The 16786-nt window shown below is 44.0% G+C and overlaps 1 protein-coding gene across 1 annotated transcript; it reads right to left on the bottom strand.

Annotated features, from left to right (window-relative positions):
• Positions 1–759: 759 nt before the first annotated feature.
• Positions 760–10631, bottom strand: JPT1 (Jupiter microtubule associated homolog 1). Its single transcript, XM_080356266.1, has 5 exons — positions 10459–10631; positions 7216–7358; positions 6518–6618; positions 4584–4611; positions 760–1034 (listed from the first exon to the last, which is right to left on the bottom strand). Exons 1-5 carry the CDS (start codon positions 10512–10514, stop codon positions 886–888), a joined length of 477 nt encoding a protein of 158 aa, XP_080212392.1. The 5' UTR covers positions 10515–10631; the 3' UTR covers positions 760–885.
• Between the last annotated feature and the right edge of the window lie 6155 nt (positions 10632–16786).

Here is a 16786-nt window from a genome sequence, read left to right as displayed (position 1 = left end):
AGACAACTGCAAGCAAAGCAAACCCAAACCCGTGAAATAAAACCCACACAGGAAACACTGCTTCAAAATTTCTATATTATTTACTTTTAAGCAACAGTCCAGCTTTGTGAAATTACAACACACACTTTAAAGGATGAGATTTTCACCTCATGGTCAAGCACCAGCATGATCATGCACAGCATTGAGTCAGTTGTAAAAAAATGCCCTGTAATTGTTATTTATTTATATGATCCACTCCACCCTTACCGAATAAAGTCTCAATAAATCTCCTCCTCGCATTAGGCCAGGCGGCTCTGGTCATCAGCCCTCTATTTGGCACATACCCTGCTCCATAGTAGTCCAGTATTAGGATTTATTTTGTCTTAAAGGCAGCATGGTGTACACTAACCACTTTATGATTTATATGGCACAGGAGGGCTCAAGGCATTTACCACATGCAGTCAATGAAGCCTTTTAGATCCCCAAATCCCACATGTGGAGGAAGGGATTGCTCTTGCTGATTGTTTGCTGGCCAGTTTAACTGGGATTCTAGACCCTTGTAAAGCTAAGGGGTTCTAAAAAAAAACCAAACAACCAAAGTCTCAGTACAAAAACCCTCTAAGCACAGTTAAAACCAATCTACTCTCCTCTGAATGACATTACTATACTTCATAAAGCTTTCCCTCAAGTCTATCACTAGAAAACACTCATGTCACTTCCAGCAGATCTGGGGGAAACACAGGACAGAAGTGGAAAAAAACCCTTGATCTCAAAAAAAGATGGAGTACATAAAGTGCTTCTTTAATGAAAGAAATTCGAGATGTACAGTCAGGCTCAAGTTGTGCAGTTCACAAGCATGGGGGAAAGAAACAGACACGAGTTCAGAACAGTCAGGAAGGGAAAGGTTTAACCGAGGACTAGGCTGGACTTGCCACCGGGTGGATTTCTCCTGGATGGTGCAGGTGCTGGTGCTACTGGGCTGGGAACAGGTGCAGCAGGCAGGGATTTTTCTTCACTCTGACCTGGGGTAGCTTCTACATCAGCCTCAGTGTTTTCTAGAAGAAAAGAAGCTTTTAAAGTGTTTGAAGTGGATGATGAAAGCCAGATGTTTCCTGGCTCCGACAGAAGCTCAGCTCCTGTCCGTTCTCCCCAGGCAGGCCGGACTGCAGCCCTCAGAAGTGTTTTTCAGATGAACTCTGATCCCTTGTGCAGCTCAATTCCAGGCACTCCAGAGCCACATTGACTCAGCTGCTATTAGGGGACTCCAGCAATTCTTTTTTAATGCTAATGACAAGCAGCTTAAGTCTGGTACACATTATTAGTCAGCATATGACTATGACAATTTAAACTCAAGTCTGAGCAGGTGCCGGAAACCAAATCACAGAAGCACCAGCGCTTGTAAGCAAGAACTCAGATTTAAACTACCTTTCCAATTTCATAACTAGAGGGAAAAGGATCTGACAGACACTTCTGAGGCTTCACAGAGACGACTTAGGGAACAGCCATGCATGGGTAGGCTCCGATTGTGCATTCCCGGGAAGGCACATGACAGTTTAATCTATCTTAAATACTTCTGAAGTGAAGACAGGACACACAAGGAATTTTTCACAGGAAGCACTTTAGATACTGTAGCAAATAATTATGTATGTCTACCTCCACTACAACCTTCTGCTCTTTTCATTTCAAGGACACAATTCAAGATGTTTCCCATTCTCTCTCTGATGATATTCAACATTTTGCTGGCATCTCCCAACATTTCAGACAACTTTCGGTAATAAGACACAAGGCAGATTTTGGAAGTTAATTGCTGTGCAGAGCTGAACAAGACTTGCATGGTTTAGGTGTCAGGGGTTTTTTTTCCCCAGATGCATTATGTTGTACTTACATAAAGATTATTCTGCCACTTTTTTACCTGCCTATCTTGTTCGAGTCCTTCCACAGATTTTCTCACCATCAGCACATTTGGCTACTTGAAAGAGCTAATATCACCAACAAAATTGGAAACTTCACCGTTCATTACTTTTTCCAGGTCACAGATGAGGGTATTGAATAGAAGTAGTCACAGCATCACTTACCATGGCTCATTTTTTCCGACCTGAAAAGCAATCACTCAACCCTACCCTTTTGCTTCCTATTCTTCAGCTAGCTTCCTACACACAGGAGCAGCTTTGCTCCAGTCCTGCGGCAACGCATTTATTCTTTTTTAAATAAACTTTGATACAGAATTTTATCGGAAACACTGAAAACCCAACCGTGTCCACCGAACCCCCTGTATCCATGCTTACAAAGAACTCCAGCAGCTTTGTACAGTCTCCATGCAATCAGAAATAATTCGTAATAGATTCATCAACCCCCAGGCACATCTGAACAAAAGTTACTACAAAGTTTGAAGCTTTAAGTTTCTGTAGCTCGTTGTACCAGCGCTTGCTTACTCAGCATGTTGAGAACCGCGGCCGTGCCCGCTGTTGGGACTGGGCTGAATGCTCCATTGTCTGAGCCCCAGTGCTGCACGGTGCTCAGGGCCATGAGCTGGCCACCAAACACCAGACTCCACCTTCCTTTGGGGAAGTTTCTACAGCATTTAGATGCTCATGTAGCCAGCTGATACACACACATTAGAAATTCCCAAATAATCAAGGTATACATAAATTTGCTAACCTACTAAAGTGGTAAATGCAACAGGATCACATCAAATGTTAAAGTCTTCCCTTTAACAGAAAGGGTATAGTCTCTGAAACCATTTTCAACTGAGTATACTGCAAACCATTGGAGACTTGGATGCACAGAAAGGAACTGCAGCTTCCAAACGGGACACGAGAACAGTGCTGCAAAAGGAACAAGTTTTCTTCCCCTAGACAGGCATGGTTAAATACATATGTATACCCCAACTGACACTGACTTGGGTTTTATAATCAGTTACATACAGAAAATAATTCCCAAATTCAAAAGAATAAACATTTAAGAATCTAGTTATGCTGTGCACTTGTAAGCAGGTGGATTTTACTGGAAGGTGTATTCCTTCAGCCCCTTTCAAGCCCCACAACATCAAGTACAAAAGCACATGTGGGGTGTTCAGCAGCTCGTGTCCGCCACCTCACACAGCAGGAATAGCCAGTGCAGCAGGGACACAGCCAGCTCAGTACAACTCCACGCTCCATCAAGCTCTGATACCCCAAAGCTATCAACAGTAGAAAGTAATTTATCAAGATTCTCAGGTATCTCTCACAGACACCATTTCCAGGAACTTTCTACTCCCTGAGTACCACCAGTGGAAACTTAACATTCAAATATTTGCCTGTCATTTCTATTTCAGCTTGGCCATCTCCAAAAATTTAATTCAGTCATGGCCACAACAGTATACAACCCCAGTTACCTTCCAGTAACGCTCTGGTTTTTTAAACCAATTCCCAGCACACGTTTGATAAGAACTTCCTTCACTACCAGAAACAAACCAAAAGCCAACAAATCTGACATCTGTGAAAAGGGAAACCTGTTCTAAGTCAGGAATGTCATTTTGTACTTTCCAGGCAGCCCTATTTCTGCTTCCTCCCATCCCACCCCTTGTTGCTGGCTCAGCCGAGCCCATGCTGAGCTGGTTTAAACAAGTACCAGGAGAAGCAGTAGAGCCCTTAGATCCGTTTACTTGTGTTATCAAACCACATCCTCCTACTCAAGGCATAAACTGTAAATGCCTACAGCGCTAATTAAGATCAGACAGGCATGGGAAAGAAATACTGAAGCAGCCTGCATAGTTTGATTAGAAGCAACCTGCTAAAGAAGTGGGACTTATTTTTGGAACAGATACCAGTTAGAGGTAGTTAAAAACATTCTGGAAAAACTGTCACCCTCCCAGCAGGAGTCTTTTCAGGCCATGGAACTGCTAATGGCTTCAGTGATCTCCCACAACTCTCAGCTGTGGAAAGCAGCACTTAGAAAGCACCCAGTCAACATACACATTCCTCTCATCAGGAAGGAAGCTATTCTTAAGGGGATCTCACAAAGGAGAGATTTCCAGCCTCAGAGCTAGAAAAAACACTTCAAGGTTAGCATGCATGCTGCTGGAGGAAATGCCTGTTTACATCGAATCTGCAGTATGCAGATGAACTTCCTTGGCAAAAAAATCAGCATTTAAAAAGCGACAGGAACTTAAAGGCAAGTTAATGCAGACACCTGCAGATGCAGTAGCTGGATTTGATTTTTCTGTGTTTGCTGTAGAAAACAATAGGAAAGAAGTAAATAGCTGAACTAAAATCAAGTTGACTGTACTATTTAATTATAAGCTACCATAACAGCAGTAGAGTCTTTCAATCACTGTATCCACCTTGCTTTCTAGTACTTAAATCTTGACACCAAGTGCTGCTGGCAAAATAAATGAGAAAGACTGTTCTCACTTTTAACCTGATGACTAAAAGGCACTCTGCCATTTCATGCCATATCCACACTTCCACTGAAGAAGTCAGGTCACATTATTGATTTGATGCATTTAAGGGACAATCCCAAGCTCTCTCCTAATACACAGCCATTTACAGATACTACATCATCTTCCATTTCAAGAACCCAACTGAAAAAGGCTTTTAATAGAAGAGTCTGAAGGAGTTACTCACCAGAAGTTTCACCACCACCATCTCCTCCCTAGAAGAGAGAGAAACGCATTATGTCTCACACTTCCCGATGTATTTTCCCCCTCCATCAAGAGGGTACCCAACACTCCACATATGACCATGGCAGTTGGGCACAACACACCATCTAGCAACACTTCGAGTGGCAAAACCAACAAAGTACTTTTAGACCAGCAACAGGCTCTTAGGGCAGATTTCAGAGAGCTGTGGTGGGTTCTCATACATATTTCTACAGACTAATATTGTGGGTTTGTAAGCACAACTTCTTATGGAGTGACTAATATAATTTCATCAACTGTTTATTTACCTAATGTACTTCTAAAAGTTTAAATAGACAGATACTACTGAAGGAATCCTGATGACCTGTAACATGCAGCATATTTGTTATTCCCACACTGTGAAGGAGGCAGGTGGGCAAGACCACTTTACCACATCCTACATCAGGCAACACTGACAGTAACCAGAACACTGTCAGTGCTAAGCAGCAGTGACAAGAAAGCTGTACTGTGAACAATTAGCAATAGGTCAGTGTCCCCTCCTTTCTACCAAGCCACTCTTTCCAACACAAAACATTTATCTGTTAGCAAGGCCAAGTGCATTTGTTCTATCCCGGATATTTAACTGCACTTGTGAAACACAGATCAGGTTTTTTTTCAACGCTGCTGATAAAGTTTCCTTCACTACATAAACAGCTAAACATTCTTTTCATACTGAATCTGTTCACAGGCTGCAACTTGACACAAAGATATACAAAGTCTTCCAGCAGCAGTGAAGGCTCCTCAATGGCATAAGGTTTTATTATCTTTCACAGATTTTACATTGTTAATTATATAGTGAAACTGCAGTCATCAGGATAAAAATGCACAGAAACTCACACAAATATATTACCCAGAATCTCAGGCTGGGCTACAATGCACTAGTTCCTCCTCTTACTGTTTGCAGCTCTAACTACTGCATAAAATTTAAGTATTCCCCATTGGAAGAATCTGTTTGCAAAGTTAAGAACCACAGTATTTAACACAATTAAGTAGAAAACAGAATTAGAGTAAGCAGTTTTCTCTGGCAGCAGCTATAAATTTAATCTCGCTTATATATGCTAAATTGGAACAAGACATTTTCTGTGAAGAACAGTTTTGTGGCTTGAAACGCCTATTAATAACAAAAATGGGTTGTGATGTTTGATGACAATTACAAAAATAAAACTTGCTGTTTATAACCCATGAGGCAGAAGATCAATGATTTACCTACCTGGTTCTTTTCAGAAAACCTAAAGCTGGAGAGCTTTAAAGAACAAGGTTTCTTTTTTCCCCTCTAGAATTTGTTTATGAAAGTGAAGTCTACCCCAGGTTCCTCTTTTTCAAAGTTCAGAGGAATTACTTTACTACCCTTCATCCTGTTTTTAAATGTAATCATACATTCCACATTAACACTACAAATCATGCTCCATATTGCTTCCAAGTAGACAGTTTCTATAGAAAGTAACACCCATGGTGGCATTATTAAAACAGTAACAGAAATAAAATAAGCATTTGTGCTACTGGGGTAAGTAACTTGTTGGGATGTGAAACCAAATCCTTCGTGAGATCCACACAGTTTGTTGTAGGTAAGTATTTTGTAAAATCTGTTAAAACACACAATTGCACACATGGCTGAATGTAGATTTCACACCACTTCATTACTGTCTCGTCGAGAAGAGTTAAGAGCTCTAGGAAGTGGTGCTTTTAGAAAAATCCAGCCCTTCATCAACATGCTCTAAGACTATCACACGGAAAAGGAAACCCTCAGGAAAGAACAGATTCGAGATTGAGGTTTCAACTCGTACAATGCTTACAACTGTGGGAATACGGGTGATAAAGCAGCCAAACATAGAGTGTGAATCGTCCCATTATCTGGCTCTTCATAATACTTAATGTACTGACCTTGGGATCTACAAAGTTTCCACAGTTTGCATCAGCTGAGTTTCTTCTTTGTGGTCCAGACGATTCGCAGCCGTCTCTGATTTCACCTGGTTTCTTAGTCCCTACAAGCAGAGGTTGATTCTAATCAGGTTGCAAGACAAACTTACTGGGAAAGCAGATCACAAATAGTCAGGGATTTGGGGAAGTTTAGGTGGTTTGGTTTGGGGGTTTTTTTGGGCTGTGTGTGGTGGCATCTTTTTTTTGTTTTGGTTTGTTTTTTAGTTGTTTGTTTGTTTGTTTTTTAATTAAAGCTTTACCATTCTAAGAAGTCCTGGTCTTTCAGATAAAAACTCACAAGTTACTGTCTTACAACAGCTTCTCATGCAGCTGAGGGCGTCATTGAAACAGATGGAAACAAGGGTCCCAAGGCCATCTACACTGGGACTCCTCCACAGAAATGGAAGCTTAATTCCAGCTCCGAGTACAACACAAAGCTAAACTTCCTTGGAACTATCCAGACTAATCAATGCTGCTACAAATACTAAGACACAAGTTTGCCTTACTCTGGCTCGATTAACTTGGAGAAATAGCATCCAAAATACAATTCTCTTAGCTATCTGCTTGCAACACATCCAAGACCAGCAGCTGCAGGCTGATGTTATAGAAAAAATGCATTAACACATGTCAGCAGATCTGGAAACAGAGCACTACATTCTTACCCGATGATTTAGCCCAGGAAGGTGGGTTTTCTTCAGGAGTTCCAAAGATGCTGGACGCCATTTTGTTCCTTCGCACAGGTTGTTCTTTTGGTTCATCAAAACCCAAGGAAAAGTTGGACCCACCACCAGGAGGACGCAGCACTCTGGAGAGAAAGAGAGAGAGTTTTACAACCTTGCATATACCATTACTAAGCTGCGTTTCAGCATATAAAACAAGACTAATAAGCCCAGAGATCATGGTTGGCTCTTGCAATAGGCAGTCACACAACATAAACTCTGTCCAAATGGAAACTATGCAAGATGACTGTATTATACATTGACTTTTAACAAACTGCACAGACTGTCATGTCTTTGGCACATAATTTGAACTAGACACATAAGCTGCCTGCCAGCACTCAGTCCAGGCACCGTATCTCCTCTTCAGCGACACTTACAAAAATAAAATGCTCCTGCTCTCTACTTGTGCCCCGGCTTCACTTGGTGTCAACAAGAGCTGTTGCTACCAGCCTTCAGTCTGAGTCACAAAATAAAATGATGTGGACATGTAGAATTTCAGCTTTTTTAAGAGAACCCTGTGAAGGTGAACGTTCATCTTCAAACTAGAAGCACAACAAAGACTGAAGTTTGGCATATAAGTCAAAGTACCAGTTGCATCACTGATGACAGGGGCTGCAGCCTTTATCTAGATTTGCTTCAGTGAAAAGACGCTCAAGCCTGCAGCATGGTACTGAACTGGGCTTAAAAGATGCAATGAAATGGTTTTAAATTAGACTGTTATTAGGAGACACACACGTACAAAGCTCCAGATGTATAAGCTGAATCTAACAATCTTCTATCAGACAGACACAAAAGACGCCTGCCTGGTACTTCCTGAGCTATATTATAATCTGCTTTCCATCTTGCAGAAATCAACCGAAATTAACAGCAGCAAAATGAATCTTGAAACGTAAATTCCTTCAGATCTTATTTTCTTAAGTGTGAGATCTTTTCAAGGCTGATGTGTTAGCTGGAGGAACCCAACAAAAGCTAGGAGAGTAAAAATGGTCATACGAGAACTGCAACAACACCCAGAAAGATGCAAGTACACCTACAGAACTGGGTTTTCAAGACATCCAGCACTCTGAAGACCAAAACAAGCCAGGAAAGGTGCACACTTTATCTGCTTTTCAAATAATTTAATAAATTAGAGTTTCACAACAGATAACAGTGCACAGTTTGTTAAACACACCAAACCTAGGGATCCAACACAAAGAACACGTCTGATTTTATAATGTCATCACCATCAGCAATAGCACCGAGATCTTTGGAGGCTTTGTGCCTGTTACATTCCAGATGCAACACAGAACTCCAGTCTACAGAGCTCAAACAACAGCAAGAAAAATTCACAAAGGTGTTTGGTGTGGACATTTAGTGTTACTTAACTAGCATACTACTTTTCCTTACAAAATTCTTCTGCAAAGTTCTAATTACTAATACGCAGCTGCTAATGGGAGGATCCCAGTAGATTGTATAATATGTTTTAAGAATCCAAGGACATTTTTATGACTTGCTTTGACTCCTTTCTGAATTAAGAGATATGGTACAATGGTCTTTAATAATTTCATTATCTTTTTTTCTCAGAGGAAACATCCTGGAATAGAAGGTTTATTTTCTCAGTTACATCTGTTGCACTTACTAATCTGTAGAACACTCTGTTCAAAGGAATGCTTGCTCCCACATTTTAGATCACCTTTATTTTACCAGAGCAGTGAAACCAGTACTCCAGTTTCCACTGACACTCTTAATGAAATTAACAGATGAGGTAACTGAAGAAAAAAAGCCACCACTCAAACTGTTAAAATTCCCTCTTGTCAACCTCAGCTAGAGGTTGACAGATTCTATTAGATGCCTCTCACAGCCCCAAAATGATGTAACATGGTTATCAAAGCCATATTTAACATTTCGAGCAATGAACTCTCTTAAAATCGCACCCAATACCCAGTGATGCATACTGAAAATTTAGCCACAGCTCCATCCAGGAAGCACTCCCGTAAATGGTCGGGTTTTGGGTTTTTTTGTTGTTGTTGTTGTTGGTTGGTTGGGTTTTTTTGCTTTGTTTGAAAACGCACCTTGAAAAGCCAAATGCAAGCAGGAAGCATCTGCTTTGTCAGGCCAAAACCTTACAGAAAAAGGACATGATAGTTTAAAAATAAATAAAAAAAACCGACACGATTCCCTGCACGCTAGTTGTTACTCCTGCAGAAACGTGGGTGCCCGACAAAGTGCCGCGGTGCATCTCTCCCAGACGTACCTGCCAAGTTTTCTTTGTTTCGAGACAGGCTGCGCCCTCCTTCCCCCCTCCACCCTTCCCAGCCCCGTTCGCCCCCGGGAGCGCGGCCGAGGCCCCGCCGCAGGGTCGGAGCCGGGGGAAGGGCCGCCCCCGCCGGTCACCGAACCGGCCGCGCCGGGCAGAGCGAGGGGCCGGCGGCCGCCGAGCGTAGCGGCGTGCGGGACCCGACCTGCCAGCGGGGAACGGCCCGGCCAGACCCGCGGGCTCCCGGCGGAGCGGGCAGGTGGGGAGGCCGGAGAGAGCAGACAATAGAGCCCGCTCGGCCCCACCCAGAACGCGGCAGCCCCCGGCGCTGCTCCGCCGGGCCAAGGGCTAAAGGCGATGTGAGCAGCCGCGGGGAGGGAAAGGTGGCGGGGAGAGGAGGGCAGCAGGGGTGCGGTGTCCCCCCCTCCCCACCCGCGATGTGGCTGCGTGGCCGCGTAGCGAGTCGCCTCCCTTCTTTGTTCGCAGGAGGCAGGGACGCACACGCACACCCGAGCAGCCCGGGGTGGGTCTCGCCAGCTCCCACCCCTGCAGCTCCCACGCCCCCCTCCCCCGGGCAGCTGCGGCAGGGCACGGCCACGGGCACGGCCTGCCCCCCCCGGCCGCCCCCTCAGCACCACTCCCCGCCGGCAGCGCGGCTGACGAGCCCCCAGCCAGCCCGCTGCCCCCGGGTGGGTGCGGCCGCAACCGCCGCCTCCGGCCGACTCGCCCGGCAAACGGTGAAAACCAACCGCACAACCGGCCGGCGCCCGCAGCTTCACCCTGGCATCGCGCCTCGCGTCCCGCCACCCCACCCTCAGAGCCGCTCCGGGCAGCCCCGGCCAGGTCCCCGGGCCCTGAGGCGAGGGGGAGTGACAGCCCCGCCGCGAACGCCCTCAGCGCCACCACCCTGATGGTCCCAACGGCCCCCGAGCCGCCGTTCCCCGACGGACCTGGAGCTGTTCCTGCCACTGGGGTCCATGCCCGAAAAGGTGGTTGTGGTGGTCATGGCGGCAGGGAAGGAGGAGGTGGTCGAAGGGGAAAGGGCTCCGCTGAGAGGCCAACGGGGAGTGACGGTCCCGGGATCGGAGCTCCCTCTCCCTCCCTGCCTCTCCCTGCTGCTGCCGGTGACAACTGCAGCCGCCGCCCGCACCGGCCGCGCCTTTTATAGCCACCTTAAGGCCCGCCCCCTAGCGGTTTTTTCATTGGATGGTTTAAACCCAACCCTGAGTTTCTATTCGACAGCATCCTGCCACTCTGCCCTTTGGCCCGCCTCACCGCCTATTCTGAGGCGCCGTAAAAGCTCATTGGTGGAGCAATACGTCTGCTCTGCGGTGATTTGCTGTACCGAGGTGGCGGCGCCTTTTGTTGGTGATTGGGGGGAGGCCTGTCGCTCATATCCGATGAGCTGTGATTGGCTTAGTCACACATGAGGCAAGACAAAAGTCTTGGTGCCGTTTCCCTTGTGAGGGGCTGAGACCCCCCCGGGGCGGCAGGACCCCTGTGAGGGGAATCCGGGCGAGACGGTAGGCCCCACCGCCCCACCCATCTCCCTTCCTCGACAAACACCCCTTCATGGCATCCATGTGCCCCATAACACCTCTATGGACATCACCTCAAGTACCATGAAACCCCCAAGCACCCCATTTGGCCATGCCTGAGGCCCAGCTCCCTCACACTTATTGCCATGGTGGGAGGTGGCCCAGCCCATACCTGCCTTGAAGTTGCCTCAGAACATGCCATGGCGCAACTCCAAAATACATGGTTGAACAATAAATAGGCACAGGAGGTGTTTGCACAAGGCCACTGCAATGTTAGAGGCTCCAGTGAGGACAGAGAAACACCCCGTGGCCTGCAGAGACACAGGGGCTGCTGCAGCAGGGACGTCGTGAAACACCTCGAAGCAGGACAATAAAATAACCAAAATATCAAACAATTTTGGAGCAGTGGATTATCCCATGCAAGGACCAGAACATCTACAGTAGGTGGAGAACAACACCCAGCGACACTGCTCACCTGTGTCTTAAGAGCACAAGGTTGAAGCTCATGTCGTGTATCTTTCACCAAGTGCCAGCAGAACACTCTTACAGCACAATTTAAATTACTAAATGCTGTCTGTTCACCTGTCAAATCCACCTTTGATTTGGTGACTGGGAGCTTCCTGAACTCCCTGCAAGTTTCAGACACACTTATGCTTCCCTGATCACCATGACTTTCACTGCAAATGCTGTTTTAATTAGTACTTGCATAAAAGAGGGAAAGAGAAAACAAGACCTCTGTTTTATCCATCCTTCCCAGCTTGCACTAATAACAGCCCTTAACACCTCCAAAACACTTTTTCTGTAGAAAAATGTTTCTTTATGGTCTGCAAAATGTGAGCTGTGTTTGTGCTGCTTCACTTTATGTACAACATGGGGTCAAGTGTTGGAATTACCGCCAGCCTTAGCACTAGCACAGCTCAGGAAAGAGCCGAACTGCTGAAACTACACTAACAGGCCCACAGTATTTTAGTTTTTCTAACCTAGGATCTATTAAAAATTGTTTAAATATAAGCCCCAACCACTATTTAGGTCCCCAGGGAATCCTCTGTTGCATCACATCTTTCTAGAGGTAGATTAAAGGGAAATTTTAAGTAACACGACACAGTTGCATTCATTCTGTTATCCCGTAGGCCTGGGCATTAAGAAGTCAAATGATACCTATTTGCATACAGGTAAGTGTCTGCTCTCGCGGGAGCTTTCAGAAGTATTTTGTCATCTAAATGCTCTTTATTCAAACCCACATGATTTGACTCTTAAATCCGCACCCTTGAGACATATGGAGCCATTTTAAAGACAAGACGAAGAAAAACCCGTTCCCTCTGACAAAGCTAGTTTTAACATGCAGCTTTTAAATTCTAAATCTTCCATATTTCCAAGGGACCCCACTGGTCTCTCGAAAGTCCTGAATGCAAGATAATCTTTAAATAAAAGCTGTTATGCTATTTACCCATAACAAGATGAATGGGTTTATGAAGACGGCTACAGAAACTGGGCTTACGATCCTTCCCAGGATGATGACATCTGACCACAACAATTCTCAACAGCTGTTTGAAAAGCTCAATACACCAAACAATTCCACCTGTTGTTGAAATTCATCCAGCAATGAATGCAAAAAGCATCTGGAAGTCTGAACAAGACTGCAGGAAATGCACGGGTTAGGCAAGGAGAGATACCATTGGTTTGAGAAAGGCCTCAGCTTGGTCATCCTCCCGTGACCAAGGGTTTCTTCTTCATGCCGGTCTTTGCTATTTATGGCAGTCACAAAGCACGTTGTTTATTCCAAGCACATCATACAAAAAAGAAGTTTTGACTCAGTCTTGTCTTCTTCCCCCAATTCATTCACAGCTGAAGCTAAAAAGCAGCAGCTAATAAATAATCCTTGTTACAGCTGGATTTGCCGCTGTCAAAGACTTTGGCATGTGAAGGGACACACGGTGGAAGTTCAGCGGAAGACTGGAATCCTACAGATTCACCAGTTTGTCCTACCGAGCAGATGCTGTATGTTGTGAGAGTTGGGAAAGTTGCTTTGGTGCCTCTCTGCACCTTCAGAGGAAGTTCCCATTTGGGAAGAAGGTTTGAATCATGATGTCCAGACTCAAAGCTGCAGAGATGTAGTTCTGAACAACATAAAAAGTAGAGTGGTGAATTTATGGTGCTGTTCTCTGGGCGTGCAGCATCATCAGCTTACGCCAAAACATTGCTCCTTGGTGGAAAAAAAAGCCAAGCATCACTGGAAGGGAAAGTCACTGTCCTGGCAGAGTCCTCACCAAGCTTCTTTTGTTCCACTTTTCTTGTCCAAGTTTGCTTAAACTGTTTTCTTAATCAAGCGATTCTTCAAGAGCCCTTGTAGGGCACCACATGTTCTTTAATGAGATCTACATCTGCATGCCAAAAGAGGGGATCTAAGCCACCAAAACCAGCACAAAATTAATTGCAGTGTCCCTTGTGTCCATGTCCCCCCCTGTAGAATATTCCTTTCCGAAGAAGAAACAATCTATTTACTATTTATTTGGTCTTCCACAACCTTACTCTTTTCCCGGTGCTCCAAAGTCATCCTCATATCAGGATTAATTGTTAAAATCTACAACTCTTCCCACAGTCCCCATTTGCACTGCAGGTCCTCGCCAACTCGTACACTTCTGTCATCTTTCTACTGACTCTCATCGCTTCCAGGATCTCTGCTGAGAGCCACCCGCTTCACGGCAGCAGCACCAGCCCCACCTCATCCCTCCCACGTCAACTGAAATTCCTCATGGACAGATTAAAACTCTTCCCAAGGGGACTAAAACCACTTCATAAACCAGCAGGTCCTCCCAGTATCTCCATGGCAGAGCACGGCCACGGTGCTAGTGAAGAAACCAGGAAACCTCTGTCATTAAGTATCTTGAAAGCCAATCAAAAACTGCAAACAGGGTTCAAAATCCAGCCTTCCATCTCCCGTTTCTCCTGCATCCTAACCACCAGGGAGAAGTGCTGTACCACCAATTCATTCTGACACTAAGTACAAAAAAGCAAAATCAATTAAGAGGATTAAATTATTCACTATCCAAATACATTCAGTTTGGCAAATGGTTAAGAGCCAGAATTAACAACCCTCAATAATCCAGAAAATGAAATATATTAGATTACAGTGATAATATAATTAAAAATAATTCGAGTTATTTAAATGCTTTTAGGTTGACTTGTTAGTCCACAACGGTCCACACCAGCTGGTAACAAGCTTACTGAGAAGCGGACACAATCTAAAACTCTAATAAAAATATTTCAATGTATTGTTCACTTTCAATTTAATAGATGATGATCAAGGAAACATCTATTTTTCATTTTTAGCTTTGAAAACAAAATTGCTATTCCTCAGAAATTCAATTCTTTCCAACTGGCTGAAGCACAGAAAGTACTATTTCTGTCAGCCAGTCATGTTATACCTTTTCATTAATGTTGCAGTAACGGTCACAATAGAACCAGGATCCAACACACAAACAACGGCACTTATGTTACAGTCTGACTCAGAAGTAATGAAGGTCCTAGAAAAGAATATCATTGTGAGAAAATAATCTGGTTTTGGCTATAACCTTTGCAGAGATGCTCTATCTGTTCTGATATTGCAGTTATCTCGCAGCAGCAATTATCTTTGCACTACTTCAGGGATTTTTCTTTTGTTGAGAACACCTCCATATGCCTGTACAAGAATCTCTCATGTTACCACTTGGAGTATTTCCTTACACTGTTGGCAGTTCTGCATATTCCATTTCCGAACAGCTTTGCACTCCAAGAGCCCCTTTTGAACCAGCACCTCAGGCCGCTTAAGATTGATCTCCTGAGAGCACTATTAAATGGGCATTACCCTCATCGTGCAGATAAACAAAGGCATTGATTTTCAGGTGTTAACTAAAGGTCCCACCAAAACCTGCTGTGCTTTCATTCTGTCATTATCCTGCCCCTCGCCCCGTGCAGGAGTACAGATGCCTAACTTTCAGTGCCTGATACAAACAATTTTGGTTACTTCTTTTTTTCACAGCTGAAACTGAAACTGTTTGAGGGATGGAAGCCCCAGCACAAGCTACAGACAAGGTCTTATCCACAAGAACTCTCTAGAGCGTTGTATGCAATTACGACTTACTCCATTCTTTTTCATTTAAAAACCATGAGAGGAATATTAACTAAATTGCATGGCAATCACTTTAGAATACATTATTTGAAAATTGTAGGTAATAATACAATTTGCCCAGGCTCCTGAAGGATCCCAGATGTTTTAATAAACATGAAAAACTTACCTCCCGACTAGTGTGACTAGACCTCTTTGCCCAGTTTTCCTTTGTCCTCCAACACGTGGACTTCTAGTGGTCCTTTAGGCTACCAGCATAAACATGAGAACCGTTACAAATCAATCCAGGCCAAACAGATGAGTGAACTCCAAATAATTTGATCCAAATCATTTATATCCCTGTATTTCAGACCATCTCTGAACCATCACCCCAGCAGCAGCTTTCTTAGTGAAGCCTTAGTCACAGCAAAACCACTCGGGTCCCAGCAAACAGGAATCAACAGGCAAATTCTCGAAGTAAGAGGAGCTGTACTGACAAGCAACAGGTTCTGTCATAAGGGGAGCTATTAATATCAATATTTGAAAGGCCATGCAAGAAGAGTTTAAAAAAAATTAAAAACCCACGTAATTTCTGTGTTGCTGCATAGACAAATATGCATCAGAACGTGCCAGCCCAGTTAACAGTTCGCAAGACTAAGAGAAATTAAATGTTTGAGGTTCTTGAGGAACTAAGCCACTCGGGTTCTTTGAGAGTTCCTTGATTTTCATTTAATCAAGGAAACACCTCTCGGAAAAGGCCATTTGATCGGGTTTTGATTGCAGTCACCATCTCACATAAACACCATTCAGCACCGTTAGAGGAATTATTTCAGAAATACGAGGAGCACACTCAGGTGAAGAGCAAAAAGGTGCGGGAAATGGAGAAATTTAGGTGAATCCTGCACATAAGTTCATGATGGATGAAGTAAGCACTCTACTTAATTCAGGAGATTAAGACATTGTTTTCCAAAGCCTGCCATTGAGTACCTGTCACCTGTCTTACATTGCCTCAGGAAATTAAAAATAGTAGGCAAAACAAAGCAGGGAGTTTTGAACTTCAGAGTCTCAAGCTGGGCTGAAAAACAAACAAAACATATTTAAGGAGACCTCACCTTTTCTTAAGAAACTAAAGCAAGTCCAAACATCTTTTTTGGCCAAACAAGATAAAGACAACTTTCTCCTGGGAGAAGTCTTGGCATGACACCAAGTTGAAAGAATTTTATACGCTGTTATCAGAAGTCTGGCCAGGTGCAAAGCCAGAGATTCTAAAGCCAAAGAGGAACATATCCCATGGCAAACCTGTGAAAGGTGTTGAAATATATTTCCCCCACACCCTTTATTTCAAGGAAGTTTTTTCGAGGCCTTTGGGGGTTTGGATATGAAAATACTTGTTCACAAGAGGGAATTCCAACCTTGCAATATACCACAGAAGTCTACAAGATACATACCAGAAGAAGAAATAATCTGCTTAGCAGTAGAACTCCCTGGAATTAAAGCAATGGCATATGACAGATTACATTCTTCAGCTACAGAGTCTAAAGCAACTGCAAAAATAACTTATTTTTCTTCTATTTTCATTAGATGTAATTGATGTAAGTATCAAAGATGTTAAAATCGTGACTCAAGTCAAACAGATCATTGTCCATGAGCCAAACG

Source organism: Nesoenas mayeri, assembly GCF_963082525.1.
Source record: "Nesoenas mayeri genome assembly, chromosome: 19".
NCBI lineage: Eukaryota > Metazoa > Chordata > Aves > Columbiformes > Columbidae > Nesoenas > Nesoenas mayeri.
The sequence above is the reverse complement of the archived record's forward strand: the minus strand, read 5'-3'. Positions and strand labels throughout refer to the sequence as shown.

What these genes read in the sequence shown, in the direction of transcription:
- JPT1 (XM_080356266.1), bottom strand. Translation starts at nt 10,514, where the DNA reads ATGACCACCACAACCACCTTTTCGGGCATGGACCCCAGTGGCAGGAAC. An exon ending in TTCCTGGGCTAAATCATCGG is followed by an intron (nt 6,619 to 7,215) that starts GTAAGAATGTAG and finishes CTCTGCTTGTAG; the next exon opens with GGACTAAGAAACCAGGTGAA. An exon ending in GAAACTTTGTAGATCCCAAG is followed by an intron (nt 4,612 to 6,517) that starts GTCAGTACATTA and finishes TCTCTCTTCTAG; the next exon opens with GGAGGAGATGGTGGTGGTGA.